The sequence below is a fragment of the Salmo salar genome, chromosome 09 (genome assembly GCF_965601325.2).
Source record: "Salmo salar chromosome 09, fSalSal1, whole genome shotgun sequence".
NCBI lineage: Eukaryota > Metazoa > Chordata > Actinopteri > Salmoniformes > Salmonidae > Salmo > Salmo salar.
In genome coordinates this window covers 29558760-29575997 of record NC_138299.1, presented here as the reverse complement: position 1 = coordinate 29575997, position 17238 = coordinate 29558760, and the positions used below count along the sequence as shown (strand labels likewise).

Here is a 17238-nt window from a genome sequence, read left to right as displayed (position 1 = left end):
TTTTACTGTGGATATAGATAATTTTGTACCGGTTTCCTCCAGCATCTTTACAAGGTCCTTTGCTGTTGTTCTGGGATTGATTTGCACAATTCGAACCAAAGTACGTTCATCTCTAGGAGACAGAGCGCGTCTCCTTCCTGAGCGTTATGATGGCTGCGTGGTCCCATGGTGTTTATACTTGCGTACTATTGTTTGTACAGATGAACGTGGTACCTTTAAGTGCTTGGAAATTGCGCCCAAGGATGAACCAGACTTGTGGAGGTCTACAATGTTTTTTCCTGAGGTCTTGGCTGATTTCTTTTGATTTTCCCATGATGTCAAGCAAAGAGGCACTGAGTTTGAAGGTAGGCCTTGAAATACATCCACAGGTACACCCCCAATTGACTAAAATTATGTCAATTAGCCTATCAGAAGCTTCTAAAGCCATGTCGTCATTTTCTGGAATTTTCCAAGCTGTTTAAAGGCACAGTCAACTTAGTGTATGTAAACTTCTGACCTACTGGAATTGTGATACAGTGAATTATAAGTGAAATAATCTGTCTGTAAACAATTGTTGGAAAAATTACTTGTGTCATACTTGTGTCATGCACAAAGTAGATGTCCTAACCAATTTGCCAAAACTATAGTTTGTTAACAAGACATTTATGGAGTGGTTGAAAAACGACTCCAACCTTAGTGTATGTAAACTTCCGACTTCAACTGTATGTATTGGGTGAAATACCACAGTGTGCCATCACAGCAGCAACATTTGTGACCAGTTGCCACAAGGGAAACCAGTGAAGAAAAAACAAATACAAACCATATTTATGTTTATTTACTATCCCTTTGGTACTTTAACTATTTGTAACATCGTTACAACACTGTATATAACCATAATATATGACATTTGACATTGTCACAGCGCCATCCGTTTTGTCACCAAAGCCCCATATACTACCCACCACCTGTATGCTCTCGTTGGCTGGACCTCGCTTCATATTCGTTGCCAAACCCACTGGCTCCAGGTCTTCTATAAGTCTTTGCTAGGTAAAGCCCCGCCTTATCTCAGCTCACTGGTCACCATACCAGCACGCACTCCAGCAGGTATATTTCACTGGTCATCCCCAAAGCCAACTCCTCCTTGTCCGCCTTTCCTTCCAGTTCTCTGCTGCCAATGACTGAAGTTGGAGACTCATCTCCCTCACAAAATTTAAGCATCAGCTGTCAGAGCAGCTTACCGATCACTGCACCTGTACACAGCCCATCTGTAAATAGCCCACCCAACTACCTCATCCCCATATTGTTATTTACTTCTCGCTCCTTTGCACCCCGGTATTTCTACTTGCACATTCATCTTCTGCACATCTATTACTCCAGTGTTTAATTGCTCAAATCTAATTATTTTGCCACTATGGCCTTACCTCCCTAATCTTACTACATTTGCACACACTGTATATATCATTTTCTATTGTGTTATTGACTGTACGTTTGTTTATCCCATGTGTAACTCTGTTGTTTGTGTCACACTGCTTTGCTTTATCTTGGTCAGGTTGCAGTTGTAAATGAGAACATGTTCTCAACTGGCCTACCTGGTTAAATTAAGGTGAAATAAATAAAATAAAAAATATTCAAAATAAAATCAAGTTGTATTAGTCACATGCGCCGAATACAACAGGTGTAGACCTTACAGTGAAATGCTTACTTACGAGCCCCCAAGCAACAGTACAGTTTCAAAAATCCAGATAAGAATAAGAGAAAAGTATCAAGCAATTAAAGAGCAGCAGTAAAAAATTATATATACAGGGGGTGCCGGTATAGAGTCAATGTGCGGGGGCACCGGTTAGTTGAGGTAGTATGTACATGCAGGTAGAGTTAAAGTGACTATGCATAGATGACGACAGAGAGTGGCATTGGTGTGGAGATGGGGGGGCAATGCAAACAGTCTGGGTCGCCATTTGACCAGATGTTCAGGAGTCTTATGGCTTGGGGGTAGATGCTGTTTAGAAGCCTCTTGGACCTAAACTTGGAGCCCCAGTACCGCATGCCGTGTGGTAGCAGAGAGAACAGTCTATGACTAGGGTGGCTGGAGTCTGACAATTTTTAGGGTCTTCCTCTGACACCGCCTGGTATAGAGGTCCTGGATGGCAGGAAGCTTGGCCCCAGTGATGTACTGGGCCGTTCGCACTACCCTCTGCAGTGCCTTGCGGTCGGAGGCCGAGTAGTTGCCATACCAGGCAGTGATGCAACCAGCCAGGATGCTCTCAATGGTGCGGCTGTAGAACCTTTTGAGGATTTGAGGACCCATTCCAAATCTTTTCAGTCTCCTGAGGGGTGTATAGGTTTTGTCGTGCCCGCTTCACGACTGTCATGGTGTGCTAGGACCATGTTAGTTTGTTGTTGATGTGGACACCAAGTAACTTGAAGCTCTCAACCTGTTCCACTGCAGCCCCGTCAATGAGAATGGGGGCGTGCTCGGTCCCCATTTTCCTGTAGTCCACAATAATCTCCTTTGTCTTGATCACGTTGAGGGAGAGGTTGTTGTCCTGGCACCACACGGCCAGGTCTCTGACCTTCTCCCTATAGGCTGTCTCGTCGTAGTGTCATTGGCAAATTTAATGATGGTGTTGGAGTCGTGCTGGCCGTGCAGTCATGAGTGAACAGGGAGTACAGGAGGGTGCTGAGCACGCACCCCTGAGGTGCCCCTGTGTTGAGGATCAGCGTGGCGGATGTGTTGTTACCTACCCTTACCACCTGGGGGTGGCCTGTCAGGAAGTCCAGGCTCCAGTTGCAGAGGGAGGTGTTTAGTCCCAGATGAGCGTTGAGGGCGCTATGGTGTTGAACGGTGAGCTGTAGTCAATGAATAACATTCTCACATAGGTGTTCCTTTTGTCCAGATGGGAAAGGGCAGTGTGGAGTGCAATAGAGACTGCATCTGTGGATCTGTTGGGGCGATATGCGAAATGGAGTGGGTCTAGGGTTTCTGGGATGATGGTGTTGATGTGAGCCAACACCAGCCTTTCAAAGCACTTCATGGCTACAGACGTGAGTGCTACAGGTCGGTAGTCAGTTAGGCAGGTTACCTTAGTGTTCTTGGGCACAGGCACTATGGTGGTCTGCTTGAAACATGGTGGTATTACAGACTCAGTCAGGGAGAGGTTGAAATGTCAGTGAAGACACTTGCCAGTTGGTAAGCACATGCTCGCAGTACACGTCCTGGTAATCCGTCTAGCCCTGCGGCCTTGTGAATGTTGACCTGTCTAAAGGTCTTACATCGGCTGCAGAGTGTGTGATCACACAGTCTTCCGGTACAGCTGGTGCTCTCATGCATGTTTCAGTGTTACTTGCATAGAAGTAGTTTAGCTCGTCCGGGAGGATATTCCTTTGGAACGTTGAGTGTAATGTTTACGGTTAATTTTATATTGTTTATTATCCATTTTACTTGCTTTGGCAATGTAAACATACGTTTCCAATGTCAATAAAGCCCTTTGAATTTAATTGAGAACAGAGAGCGTGAGAAAACAGAGAGAGAGAGAGAGAGAGAGAGAGAGAGAGAGAGAGAGAGAGAGAGAGAGTGCGAAAACACAGAGAGAGTGTGCGAAAACACAGAGAGAGAGAGAGAACAGAAAGAGAGAACAGAGAGAGAGAACAGAAAGAGAGAGAACAGAAAGAGAGAGAGCGAAAACACAGAGCGAGAGGACTGAGCGAGAGAAAACAGAGCGAGAGAGAGAAGTCCCATTGGTGGCAATATCAGGAGCCAGCTGACTCATCAGTACACTCTGTGCCGCATCATTGCGCTTATAGGCAGATCCCCCCCCCCAACATTGCAGTCACCACATCTCTCCCTCACTTTCTCTCAGTCTCTTTATTTTGTCGCCCTCCATTTCTTACAGTTTGACTGGCGATCTCTTTTTCCTCCTCTCAATCTTTTCCCTTGTTCCCATTGTCTCTCTAGTAAAATGGTGGTTTGGACCTCCTGCTTTAACAAGCCCCTGGGGTGGGTGACATCACCAGAATCATGCTCTATGTAGCACGGTGGCCCAGGCTCAGAATAGACAGTTATAAACGAAGTGTCTTAGCAGGCAGGAGCCACTTATCTACGATACTTAAAAGACAGTCACCTATTAATTCTTGTCAAAGGAAATGGTCATCAATCTAATTGTTTAACATGAATAAAGAGACGCAAGGGCATCACAGTTTTAGGATGAGAGCATAGGAATATATGACTAGAAGCTCAGCGCACCAATATCCAATAAATTCTTTCCTTCATTCCCTTTTTCCTCTTTTTAGTTTGACTTCCTACATCCCTCATCCCACATTCCCCTCTCCTGAGCAGTTTGCCCTTCTCTTCTCTCTGATGATGTCAGCATGCACCACACAATCACGCAGCCCGCTCCTATTTACAGATACCTTCCCTGCGCAGAGGAGGAAAGCCAAACAGCCACTTCCTGTGTGACGGTATATGTGTGTGTGACTGTGTGTGTGTGTAAGGCGGAGGTTGATGGTGATCTCATCCCACGACCCCCTCGGTGTGGAATGTGTCACAGGCTGAGTTGGTGCATAGTACATTGCGAACATGCTTGCTCTCCATTGTGATAGATGAGTGTGTGTGGTGTGTATGAGGCCCTCAGAGTGAGTGTAAGTTGCATGGCGAGGAGTGTGAGGTGTTTAAGGTTTGTGTGACTCCCTGAGTGGCAGGTCTGTATAGTTTTATAAGATTCTTAGGTTACATGTCATTAGGCTGGGCGATATGGGCTGGGCGATATATTTCCCACATTATTAACGGTATTTGATGTTTTTGAATAATAAAAGTTCTACATTTGCTTTATGAGCAGTGCATGACTCTAGGGTGGCTACATATGAAATACCAGTCAAAAGTTTGGACACACCGACTCATTCAAGGGTTTTTCATTATTTTTTACTATTTTCTACATTGTAGAATAATAGTGAAGACAACAAAACTATGAAATAACACATATGGAATCATGTAGTAACCAAAGAAAGTGATAAACAAATCAAAATATATTTTATATTTGAGATTCTTCAAAATAGCCACCCTTTGCCTTGAAGACAGCTTTGCACACTCTTGGCATTCTCTCAACCAGCTTCATGAGGTAGTCACCTGGAATGCATTTCAATTAACAGGTGTGCCTTATTAAAAGTACATTTGTGGAATTTCTTTCCTTCTTAATGCACTTGAGCAAATCAGTTGTGTTGTGACAAGGTAGGAGTGGTATACAGAAGTGCAATCGCAAAAACCATCAAGCGCTGTGATGAAACAGGCTCTCATGAGTACGCCACAGAAAAGGAAGACTCTTCAAAGCCGCTACACCCTTTGCCTTGATGACAGCTTTGCACACTCTTGGCATTATCTCAACCAGCTTCACCTGGAATGCTTTTCCAATAGTCTTGAAGGAGTTCCCACATATGCTGAGCACTTGTTTTCTGCTTTTCCTTCACTCTGCGGTCCAACTCATCCCAAACCATCTCAATTGGGTTGAGGTCGAGTGATTGTGGAGGCCAGGTCATCTGATGCAGCACTCCATCACTCTCCTTCTTGGTCAAATAGCCCTTACACAACCAGGAGGTGTGTTGGGTCATTGTCCTGTTGAAAAACAAATGATATGCGCTTAGTGGGACTAACAGATGGGATATCGCTGCAGAATGCTGTGTTAGCCATGCTGGTTAAATGTACCTTGAATTCTAAATAAAATCACAGACAGTGTCATCAGCAAATCACCATCACACCACCTCCTCCATGCCTCAAGGTGGGAACCACACATGCGGAGATCATCCGTTCACCTACTCTGCGTCTCACAATGCCAGGGCGGTTGGAACCAAAAATCTCAAATTTGGACTCAGACCAAAAGGACAGATTTCCACAGGTCTAATGTCCATTGCTCGTGTTTCTTGGCCCAAGCAAGTCTCTTCTTCTTATTGGCGACCTTTAGTAGTGGTTTCATTGCAGTAATTCAACCACGAAGGCCTGATTCACGCAGTCTCCTCAGAACAGTTGATGTTGAGACGTGTGTTACTTTAACTCTGTTAAGCATTTATTTGGGCTGCAATTTCTGAGGCTGGTAACTCCAATGCACTTATCCTCTGCAGCAGAGGTAACTATGGGTTTCTTTCCCGTTTCACACAAAACCATTCAAAACGAAGTCCGATGGGTTTTTCTACTTTTCCCGAAATAGTCGCATATCGTCACAAACCCTGCTGCTGCGGTCGTTCTTCAAAGAGAGGATGCCGTATTGAGATAAATGATGTAGCCTAAGCTACTGATAACAGGCCTTTTACAAGACTAAATTATGAGAGCAGCATTTGATTCTTATTAAAAGAGATTGAGTCCAGACAGACTACTTTAGGAAACTTTCTGAATGGACATATACAGTGCATTCGGAAAGTATTCAGACACTTTCCCTTCTTAAAAAAAATACAAAAACAGAATACCCTTATTTACATAAGTATTCAGACCCTTTGCTATGGGACTCGAAACTAAGCTCAGATGCATCCTGCCTCCATTGATCATCCTTGAGATGGTTCTACAACTTGGGAGTCCACCTGTGGTAAATTAAATTGATTGGACACAATTTGGAAAGGCACACACCTGTCTATATAAGGTCCCACAGTTGACAGTGCATGTCAGAGCAAAAACCATGCCATGAGGTCGAAGGAATTTTCCGTAGAGGACTGCAAAAAATGTCTGCAGCATTGAAGGTCCCCAAGAACACAGTGGCCTCCTGCCCGGACAAACTGAGCAATCGAGGGAGAAGGGTCTTGGTCAGGGAGGTGACCAAGAACCCGATGGTCACTCTGACAGAGCTCCAGAGTTCCACTGTGGAGATGGGAAAACCTTCCAGAAGGACAACAATCTCTGTAGCACTCCACCAATCAGGCCTTTATGGTATAATGGCCAGACAGAAGACACTTCTCAGTAAAAGGCACGACAGCCTGCTTGGAGTTTGCCAAAAGGCACCTGAAGTCTCTCAGACCATGAGAAACAAGATTCTCTGGGCTGGTGAAACGAAGAGTTAACTTTTTGACCTGAATGCCAAGCGGCACATCTGGAGGACGCTTGGCATGCTTCACCATCCCTACGGTGAAGCATGGTGGTGGCTGCATCATGCTGTGGGGATGTTTTTCAGCGGCAGGGACTGGGAGACAAATCAGGATCGAGGGAAAGATGAACAGAGCATAGTACAGCGAGATGTTGGATGAAAACCTGCTCAAGAGCGCTCAGGACCTCAGACTGGGGCGTAGGTTCACTTTCCGACAGGACAACATCCCTAAGCACACAGTCAAGACAACGCAGGAGTGGCTTTGGGACAAGTCTCTGAATGTCCTTGAGTGGCCCAGCCAGAGCCCAGACCTGAACCCGATATAACATCTCTGGAGAGACCTGAAAATAGCTGTGGAGTGACACTCCCCATCCAACCTGATAGAGCTTAAGAGGATCTGCAGAGAAGAATGGGAGAAACTCCCCAGATACAGGTGTGCTAAGCTTATAGCGCCACACCCAAGAAGCCTCGAGGCTGTAATCGCTGCCAAAGGTGATTCAACTAAAGTACTGAGTAAAGGGTCTGAATACTGAAATGTGACCGCCCGGCTCAAATCGGTTAATGCAGCAACATTTTTTAATTGTTTTTCACATTACACAAAAGTAGAGACAAAATGGTATATCATACACTACAGTTGAGGAACAATGAGAAAGTAATTCTGCTTTGAAAGTTGATAAACTTGTAAACTCACTTTTGAGAGAATAGCCTTCTGAATATTTTGGTACTACTGCTGGAGAATCCTTTGTCTACACCCATTCAGCATCGTTGGCACCCTCTTAACCTCTATGGGACCGGCGGGACGAATTCGTCCCACCTACGTAACAGCCACTTGCAGCCTGTGGCGCGATTTTCAAAATCTTAAAAATCCTATTACTTCAATTTCTCAAACATATGACTATTTTACAGCCATTTAAAGATAAGACTCTCGTTAATCTAACCACACTGTCCGATTTCAAAAAGGCTTTACAACGAAAGCAAAACATTAGATTATGTCAGCAGAGTACCAAGCCAGAAATAATCAGACACCCATTTTTCAAGCCAGCATATAATGTCACCAAAACCCAGAAGACAGCTAAATGCAGCACTCACCTTTGATGATCTTCATCAGATGACAATCCTAGGACATTATGTTATACAATACATGCATGTTTTGTTCAATCAAGTTCATATTTATATCAAAAACCAGCTTTTTACATTAGCATGTGACGTTCAGAACTAGCATACCCCCCGCAAACTTCCGGGGAATTCGCTAACATTTTACTAAATTACTCACGATAAACGTTCACAAAAAGCATAACAATTATTTTAAGAATTATAGATACAGACCTCCTCTATGCACTCGATATGTCCGATTTTAAAATAGCTTTTTGGTGAAAGCACATTTTGCAATATTCTAAGTACATAGCCCAGGCATCACGGGCTCGCTATTTAGACACCCGGCAAGTTTAGCACTCACCATAATCATATTTACTATTATAAAAATGTCATTACCTTTTGTTGTCTTCGTCAGAATGCACACCCAGGACAGCTACTTCAATAACAAATGTTGGTTTGGTCCAAAATAATCCATCGTTATATCCGAATAGCGGCGTTTTGTTCGTGCGTTCCAGACACTATCCGAAATAGTAAAGAAGTGTCACGCGCTTGGCGCAATTCCTGACAATAAAATTCAAAGTATTCCATTGCCGTACGTCGAAGCATGTCAACCGCTGTTTAAAAGCTATTTTTACGTCATTTTTCTCGTAGAAAAGCGATAATATTCCGACAGGGAATCTCCTTTTCGGCAAACAGAGGAAAAAATCCCAAAGGCGGGGGCGGTCGGGGTCACGCGCATAAGCTAGTGTCTCTTGATGGGCCACTTGAGAAAGGCGATAATGTGTTTCAGCCAGAATGACGACATTCTGTTTTTTCCCGGGCTCTGAGAGCCTATGGAAGACGTGGGAAGTGTCACGTTAGAGCAGAGATCCTTAGTAAATGATAGAGATGGCAAAGAAGTTCCAGAAATGGTCAGACAGGCCACTTCCTGTAAAGGAATCTCTCAGGTTTTGACCTGCCATTTGAGTTCTGTTATACTCACAGACACCATTCAAACAGTTTTAGAAAATTTAGGGTGTTTTCTATCCATATGTAATAAGTATATGCATATTCTAGTTACTGAGTAGGAGTGGTAACCAGATTAAATCGGGTATGTTTTTTATCCAGCCGTGTCAATGCTGCCCCCTAGCCCTAACAGGTTAAGCTTCAGCCCCACCCATCTCTAAGGATTGATCTGAGCGTTCTGTATGAACAACAGCAGTCAAGCACCCAAGCTAACTTGCTAGCTGCTTCCAGACAAATGAGTGAACAGCTCACTGAACATTACTTGCCCTAGCAGAGCGAGTTAGGCTGTTATGTTATCAAGAGCGTTGGTGACTGCAACTGTGCCGTCAGATTGTCCGGTTGTAAATTCAGAGCGTTTTGCACTCAGAGCGCACACTGGACACTCTGGCCGATGAATAGGGTTTATCCGACCTCACAACGGCAGTCAAGCACACAAGTTAACATGCAAACATTGGCTAGCTACAAATGAGAGAACACCCCACTCCGACCATTTTACTCGCCCCAGCAGAGCTGGTTAGGCTGTTTTCATGGTATTCAGAGCGTTGGTGGCTTTAACTGTGCCGCTGGAAACAATTTCATTACGCTTTTTTGCCGACGACACCGGCCATATTTAACGGGTGTTGGAGCGTTCGTAAATTCATCACTTATTCTGCGCTCTGGCACACTCAGACGAGAGTGCTCTGAAATCGTAGTAGATGGCCAGACTGAATTTACAAACGCACCCAAAATGGTTACTTGCATAGTGGAGTCTTTTGTTAACCTCTTATGGCTAGGGGGCAGTATTTTCACGGCCGGATAAAAAACGTACCCGATTTAATCTGATTATTACTCCTGCCCAGAAACGAGAATATGCATATAATTATTAGCTTTGGATAGAAAACACTCCAAAGTTTCTAAAACTGTTTGAATGGTGTCTGTGAGTATAACAGAACTCATTTGGCAGGCCAAAACCTGAGAAGATTCTGTACAGGAAGTACCCCGTCTGACCATTTCTTGGCCTTCTTGATTATCTCTACACAAAACAGGGGATCTCAGCTGTTACGTGACACTTCCTACGGCTCCCATGGGCTCTCAGAAGGCGGCAAAAAGCTGAATCGTGGCTTTGCAGGCCCTGGCTGAAAAACATTAGCGCATTTTGATAGTGGTCGAACAGAGTACAGAGACTGGCGCACACGTGCACGAGGACTTTCGTCTTTGAACGAAAACCACCACTCCCGGTTGGAATATTATCGCTTTTTTACGAGAAAAATGGCATAAAAATTGATTTTAAACAGCGGTTGACATGCTTCGAAGTACGGTAATGGAATATTTAGAAATTTTATGTCACGAAATGCGTCGTGCGCGTGACCCTTATTTACACTTCGGATAGTGTCTTGAACGCACGAACAAAACGCCGCTATTTGGATATAACTATGGATTATTTTGAACCAAACCAACATTTGTTATTGAAGTAGCAGTCCTGGGAGTGCATTCTGACGAAGAACACCAAAGGTAATCAAACTTTTCTAATAGTAAATCGGAGTTTGGTCAGGGCTAAACTTGGTGGGTGTCAAAATAGCTAGCCGTGATGGCTGGGCTAAATGTGCTTTCACCGAAAGGCTATTTTAAAATCGGACACCTCGATTGCACAAAGGAGTTCTGTATCTATAATTCTTAAAATAATTGTTATGTTTTTTGTGAACGTTTATCGTGAGTAATTTAGTAAATTCACCGGAAGTGTTCGGTGGGAATGCTAGTTCTGAACGTCACATGCTAATGTAAAAAGCTGGTTTTTGATATAAATATGAACTTGATTGAACAAAACATGCATGTATTGTATAACATAATGTCCTTGGCGTGTCATCTGATGAAGATCATCAAAAGGTTAGTGCTGCATTTAGCTGTGGTTTTGGTTTTTGTGACATTATATGCTAGCTTGAAAAATGGGTGTCTGATTATGTCTGGCTGGGTACTCTGCTGACATAATCTAATGTTTTGCTTTCGCTGTAAAGCCTTTTTGAAATCGGACAGTGTGTTTAGATAAAGGAGAGTCTTGTCTTTAAAATGCTGTAAAATAGTCATATGTTTGAAAAATGGAAGTTTTTGTATTTTTGAGGAATTTGTAATTCGCGCCACGCCTATCATTGGATATTGGAGCAGGTGTTCCGCTAGCGGAACGTCTAGATGTAAGAGGTTAAGACATGTAACTGTAACTAACCCACTTTTGTACATTGCGCTATTCCATATAATTTATCTTATTTTAGCACCCAAAAAATGTAATACTTTCAGGTCAACTGCAATATGAATACCATTGTAAAACACAATTTCTCCCCTTTCCAGCAAAATCAATGACGAGCCTTTCATGCTGCCCGTCTCTGCATGATTAAAGAAGGCAATGAGCTCTGTCGGGTCTTTTTAAAAATGGTGGATGGGGAAGCGAAAATTATTGTGTGCTAGTGAAAGGGGGAGATATGTCGTGTGGGGAAACAGCTTTCTTCACCCGATCTGTCCAACTTATCACATCTAAAATGTAAATAAAACACTATAAAGAGTTTATATAAAGTGTCATTACATACCTATTTGAAGGTTTGTGTCGAATTTGAGTCAGGTTTTTAGGGCGGCACTAAAGTTTTCAAAAGCAAACAGCAGCTGTCGCGGCTTTTGAGAGTCATGCAGAGATGACGCAAAAAATTAATGCATTCAGTTGTACAATTGACTAGGTAACCCCCTTACCCTGTCCCTTTCTTGTTTTTAATCTGCGACAGAAGGGCTACCCCTGGTGGAAAGAGACTGTACAGCACAAAATGAGATGCAAATGCGCGCCGTACGTTAGACAGAAGCATGCTATATGGCAGACCAATCCAAACTCATCTCTCGGCATATCCAGCCCACTCAATATCTCAGCGAATCACGGCTTGCGTGATGATTGCTGTCTTTTTCTGTGGCTAAACCAACTAGACTCGTAATTTAACCATTTTATTCGTATTTACAGATGACATACAAGTTTGTTAATAAGGCACATGAAAGTTCACATGTTCGAGAAGGCATTTCTGCCAAAAACCGCATTTTGATTAAAAATACGTTTACGTTCAAATGGCTCTCCTGTGAAGTAGTGACGGGTAACAAATGTGATATTTCAGTTTTTATTTTTAATACATTTGCTAAAATTTCTAAAAACCTGTTTGCTTTGTCATTAAGGGGTATTGTGTAGATTGATAAGGTTGTAATGTAACAAAATGGGTCTGAATACTTAGTCTATAGTGCTCTTCACCCCTGCGCATCATCAGTTGGAAAGAGATGTAGAACGTTTAATAGACAGACTAAATAAGCAAAACAATTGCTTATAATCATTAGTAAAACACTCCCATTATTAGGTCAAGTTTATCTACATGAAAATAATGTCAACAAATACGTAAATAAATCCTAAAATGAATGCAGGCCTATTTAAACAGTTTTGACGGTTATTTTTTTTGCTTAATGAGGAGAATTGCGCTCAGTGTGTGTGTGTGTGTGTGTGTGTGTGTGTGTGTGTGTGTGTGTGTGAGAGAGAACCCTTACCGATTTGTCTTTGAGCCGCTCCCCCTTGATGAGGAAGTCTGCTGTGGTGGTGGTGGTGTTTGGGTCTGTGGTGCTGCTGTCGCTGTCCAGTGTCCGGCTGACTTTGTAGACGGTGACGCAGCTGAGGCCCCCAGCTCCCAGAGGCAGCCACCCACCGCTGGAGTCATCCCGAGTCATGACCACTGCTCTCACACGCGCATAACTGTCACTGAACAGAGAGAGAGAAAGGGAAAGACATGATTAAGGTGGGACTGCAACAAGACCATGGCATCAACTACCTCTGCATATAGAGAGAACACAGATACTATGACAACACAACCATGTCGCCTCACGGGTACAGGGCTGCCATTGCAGACAGAAAATGGTTAGGCATAATGACCGCAACACGGCCACTGCTTGAACACATGCATGACTTGTCACGAAAGGATATGTCATGGCTGTCCTGTAAGGATCCAAATGTGTCAGATCAGCTTTTCAATAAATGACTTCAGCCAGGCCCCTCTCACCCGCAGAGGGGGACGGAGAGAACTGGTCAGGGTTGACAGCTCACACCCTGTTGGAAATCAAGGTCAAGAACTTTCAGCCATCTCCCTTTGCAAATTCACACAAGAATGTGCCTTTGTTTCACAGACATTTCCCGCCGAAACACTAATATGTTCTAAAGCGAATACCGGAACAATATTTCTAACAAAGTGTGGGGAATGGGCAGAGGTTACCTCGGTGTGGTTGTTACTTTGTGATGTCATTAAAATTGTTTAAAAGGAATACTGTAACTTCAAAAGTGTACACACTATGTGTGAAGTGTCCATCTTATGCGTTGCGCATGAAAGTGATTTTGTTAAGAGAGGGATGTGATTTTAGAAACTAAGAGGAAATTATTTCTATAACTTTGTACAAGTAAGTACTCACCACCCCTGAGGTCAGAGAGCATGTCAGCCTCATTAACTGCCTCTTTTGAACGAAATGTATAAAACAATGGGTTAAGAATTAACATATCAGACCAGAGAGATGTTGAGTTGCAGCTCACGTCCAAAGTGGTTCAAACTCTGAAATTTCAACAAAAGGTAGAGACAATGAAGTCACCTCCTGGACAATCCCTGGTACGGCTGATTAGCTGTTCTAAGTAAAAGTATCTAGAAAATTGAATTTAAGTGGGACCATTCTACTACTCTTGTCAAATCACTGTAGTACGCTATTCTCATCACCCACATGAGAACCACCATCTTCACAGAGACAACTTCAGGAGCGAATGGAAGGGAAATCAACTCTGTAGTTCTGTTCAGGACTACACGACAAGTCACCGGATACCGGACGACGGCAGAGGAGAGCAACAGTAGAAGACGGGTGGGCACCCCTTTGGACAATCAGAGTCTGACACGCGTGCCGCAAAAAGGCCCAACTCCCTTTCCAAGGCGGCCTGGTTCCGACAGAAATACACGAAAATATACTGCTAAAAAAAAAATAAAGGGAACACTTAAACAACAAAGTAACTCCAAGTCAATCACACTTCTGTGAAATCAAACTGTCCACTTAGGAAGCAACACTGATTGACAATACATTTCACATGCTGTTGTGCAAATGGAATAGACAACAGGTGGAAATTATAGGCAATTAGCAAGACACCCCCAATAAAGGAGTGGTTCTGCAGGTGGTAACCACAGACCACTTCTCAGTTCCTATGCTTCCTGGCTGATGTTTTGGTCACTTTTGAATGCTGGCGGTGCTTTCACTCTAGTGGTAGCATGAGATGGAGTCTACAACCCACACAAGTGGCTCAGGTAGTGCAGCTCATCCAGGATGGCACATCAATGTGAGCTGTGGCAAGAAGGTTTGCTGTGTCTGTCAGCGTAGTGTCCAGAGCATGGAGGCGCTACCAGGAGACAGGCCAGTATATCAGGAGACGTGGAGGAGGCCGTAGGAGGGCAACAACCCAGCAGCAGGACCGCTACCTCCGCCTTTGTGCAAGGAGCACTGCCAGAGCCCTGCAAAATGACCTCCAGCAGGACACAAATGTGCATGTGTCTGCTCAAACGGTCAGAAACAGACTCCATGAGGGCCCAACGTCCACAGGTGGGGGTTGGCTTACAGCCCAACACCGTGCAGGACGTTTGGCATTTGCCAGAGAACACCAAGATTGGCAAATTCGCCACTGGCGCCCTGTGCTCTTCACAGATGAAAGCAGGTTCACACTGAGCACATGTGACAGACGTGACAGTCTGGAGACGCCGTGGTGAACGTTCTGCTGCCTGCAACATCCTCCAGCATGACCGGTTTGGCGGTGGGTCAGTCATGGTGTGGGGTGGCATTTCTTTGGGGGGCCGCACAGCCCTCCATGTGCTCGCCAGAGGTAGCCTGACTGCCATTAGGTACCGAGATGAGATCCTCAGACCCCTTGTGAGACCATATGCTGGTGCGGTTGGCCCTGGGTTCCTCCTAATGCAAGACAATGCTAGACCTCATGTGGCTGGAGTGTGTCAGCAGTTCCTGCAAGAGGAAGGCATTGATGCTATGGACTGGCCCGCCCGTTCCCCAGACCTGAATCCAATTGAGCACATCTGGGACATCATGTCTTGCTCCATCCACCAACGCCACGTTGCACCACAGACTATCCAGGAGTTGGCGGATGCTTTAGTCCAGGTCTGGGAGGAGATCCCTCAGGAGACCATCCGCCACCTCATCAGGAGCATGCCCAGGCGTTGTAGGGAGGTCATACAGGCACGTGGAGGCCACACACACTACTGAGCCTCAGTTTGACTTGTTTAATGGACATTACATCAAAGTTGGATCAGCTTGTAGTGTGGTTTTCCACTTTAATTTTGAGTGGGACTCCAAATCCAGACCTCCATGGGTTGATAAATTGGATTTCCATTGATTATTTTTGTGTGATTTTGTTGTCAGCACATTCAACTACGTAAAGATAAAAGTATTTAATAAGATTATTTCATTCATTCAGATCTAGGATGTGTTATTTTAGTGTTCCCTTTATTTTTTTGAGCAGTGTATATTAATTGATTTCTTACGCCAAACGGGTGGCGGTTCATGTGCAAATAATATGATTACTGTGAGAGTAGTTTCTAAATGTACCAAAGTATTATATCTCCATCCCTCGCTCTGTGTGTTTATCTTGTGTTACCATTTAGTTAGCTAGTAAATAAATACTTAAACCAATTTGTGTAGTACTGAATCATAAGTAAGGCTGGGGGTTTTGCAGATGCAGGAGGTTACGACTGTTCAGAATGACGACATGATACAAGGTTATGATTAATAAGTTGACTGTTTATAGATGTGATAGGTTAAGACCTTTAGAGTTTCATTCGGGAGATGGTAACTAACTTCTCTAGCGTCCCACTCGACAACAGCCAGTGAAATTGCAGGGCGCCAAATTCAAAACAACAGAAATCTCATATTTAAATTCCTCAAACATACAAGTATTATACACCATTTTAAAGATAAACTTCTTGTTAATCCAGCCACAGTGTCTGATTTCAAAAAGGCTTTATTGCGAAAGCATACCATATGATTATGTTAGGTCAGCGCCTAGTCACAAAAAAAAACATACAGCCATTTTCCAGCCAAAGAGAGGAGTCACAAAAAGCAGAAATAGAGATACAATTAATCACTAACCTTTGTTGATCTTCATCAGATGGCAGTCATAGGACTTCATGTTACACAATACATGTATGTTTTGTTCGATAAAGTTCATATTTATATCCAAAAATCTCAGTTTACATTGGCGTGTTATGTTAAGAAATGTTTTGCCTCTAGAGCCACATCAATTTACAGAAATACTCATCATAAACTTTGATGAAAGATACAAGTGTTATGCATAGGATTATAGATACACTTCTCCTTAACCTGTCTGGGCTAGGGGGCAGTATTTTCACGGCCGGATGAAAAACATACCCAATTTAAACAGGTTACTACTCTGGCCCAGAAACTAGAATATGCATATTATTAGTAGATTTGGATAGAAAACACTCTGAAGATTCTAAAACTGTTTGAATGGTGTCTGAGTATAACAGAACGCATATGGCAGGCAAAAACCTAAGAAAAAGTCAACCAGGAAGTGGAGGATCTGAGAATTGTAGTTCTAGTCCCTTTCGAAACTACAGTATCTGTGGGGTTACGTTGCACTTCCTAAGGCTTCCATTGGCTGTCAAAAGCCTTCAGAAAGTGGTTTGAGCATTCTCCTGTCACTGGGCAGATAATAGGAGCTCAGTTACTGAGTGGACTGCCTGGCAACAAATGGATTGGATATGCTCGATCCCACGAGCGCGCTGTTCCTTGTTTTCCTCCTTGAATGAATACACTATTGTCCAGTTGGAATATTATCGCAATTTTAAGTTAAAAATACCATAAAGATTGATTTTAAACAGCGTTTGACATGCTTCTAAGTACGGTAATGGAACATTTTGACATTTCGTCTCTGGTACCACGCTCGCGCGTTATGCCTTTGGATAGTGCTCTGAACGCACGAACAAAACGGAGGTATTTGGACGTAAATATGGATTATTTCGAACAAAAACAACATTTCTTGTGGAAGTAGCAGTCCTGGGAATGCATTCTG

General features: G+C 43.6%; 1 protein-coding gene across 3 annotated transcripts in view; it reads right to left on the bottom strand.

The window, feature by feature from the left end:
- The window catches only part of LOC106611155 (sprouty-related, EVH1 domain-containing protein 1), a 112316-nt gene that overhangs the window by 39130 nt on the left and 55948 nt on the right, over window positions 1-17238 (bottom strand). For all 3 annotated transcript variants that reach the window (XM_014211056.3, XM_014211058.3, XM_014211057.3), the window contains one exon: window positions 12672-12879. In XM_014211056.3, coding sequence (XP_014066531.1) covers window positions 12672-12879 — 208 coding nt within the window. The remainder of the gene's footprint in view (window positions 1-12671; window positions 12880-17238) is intronic.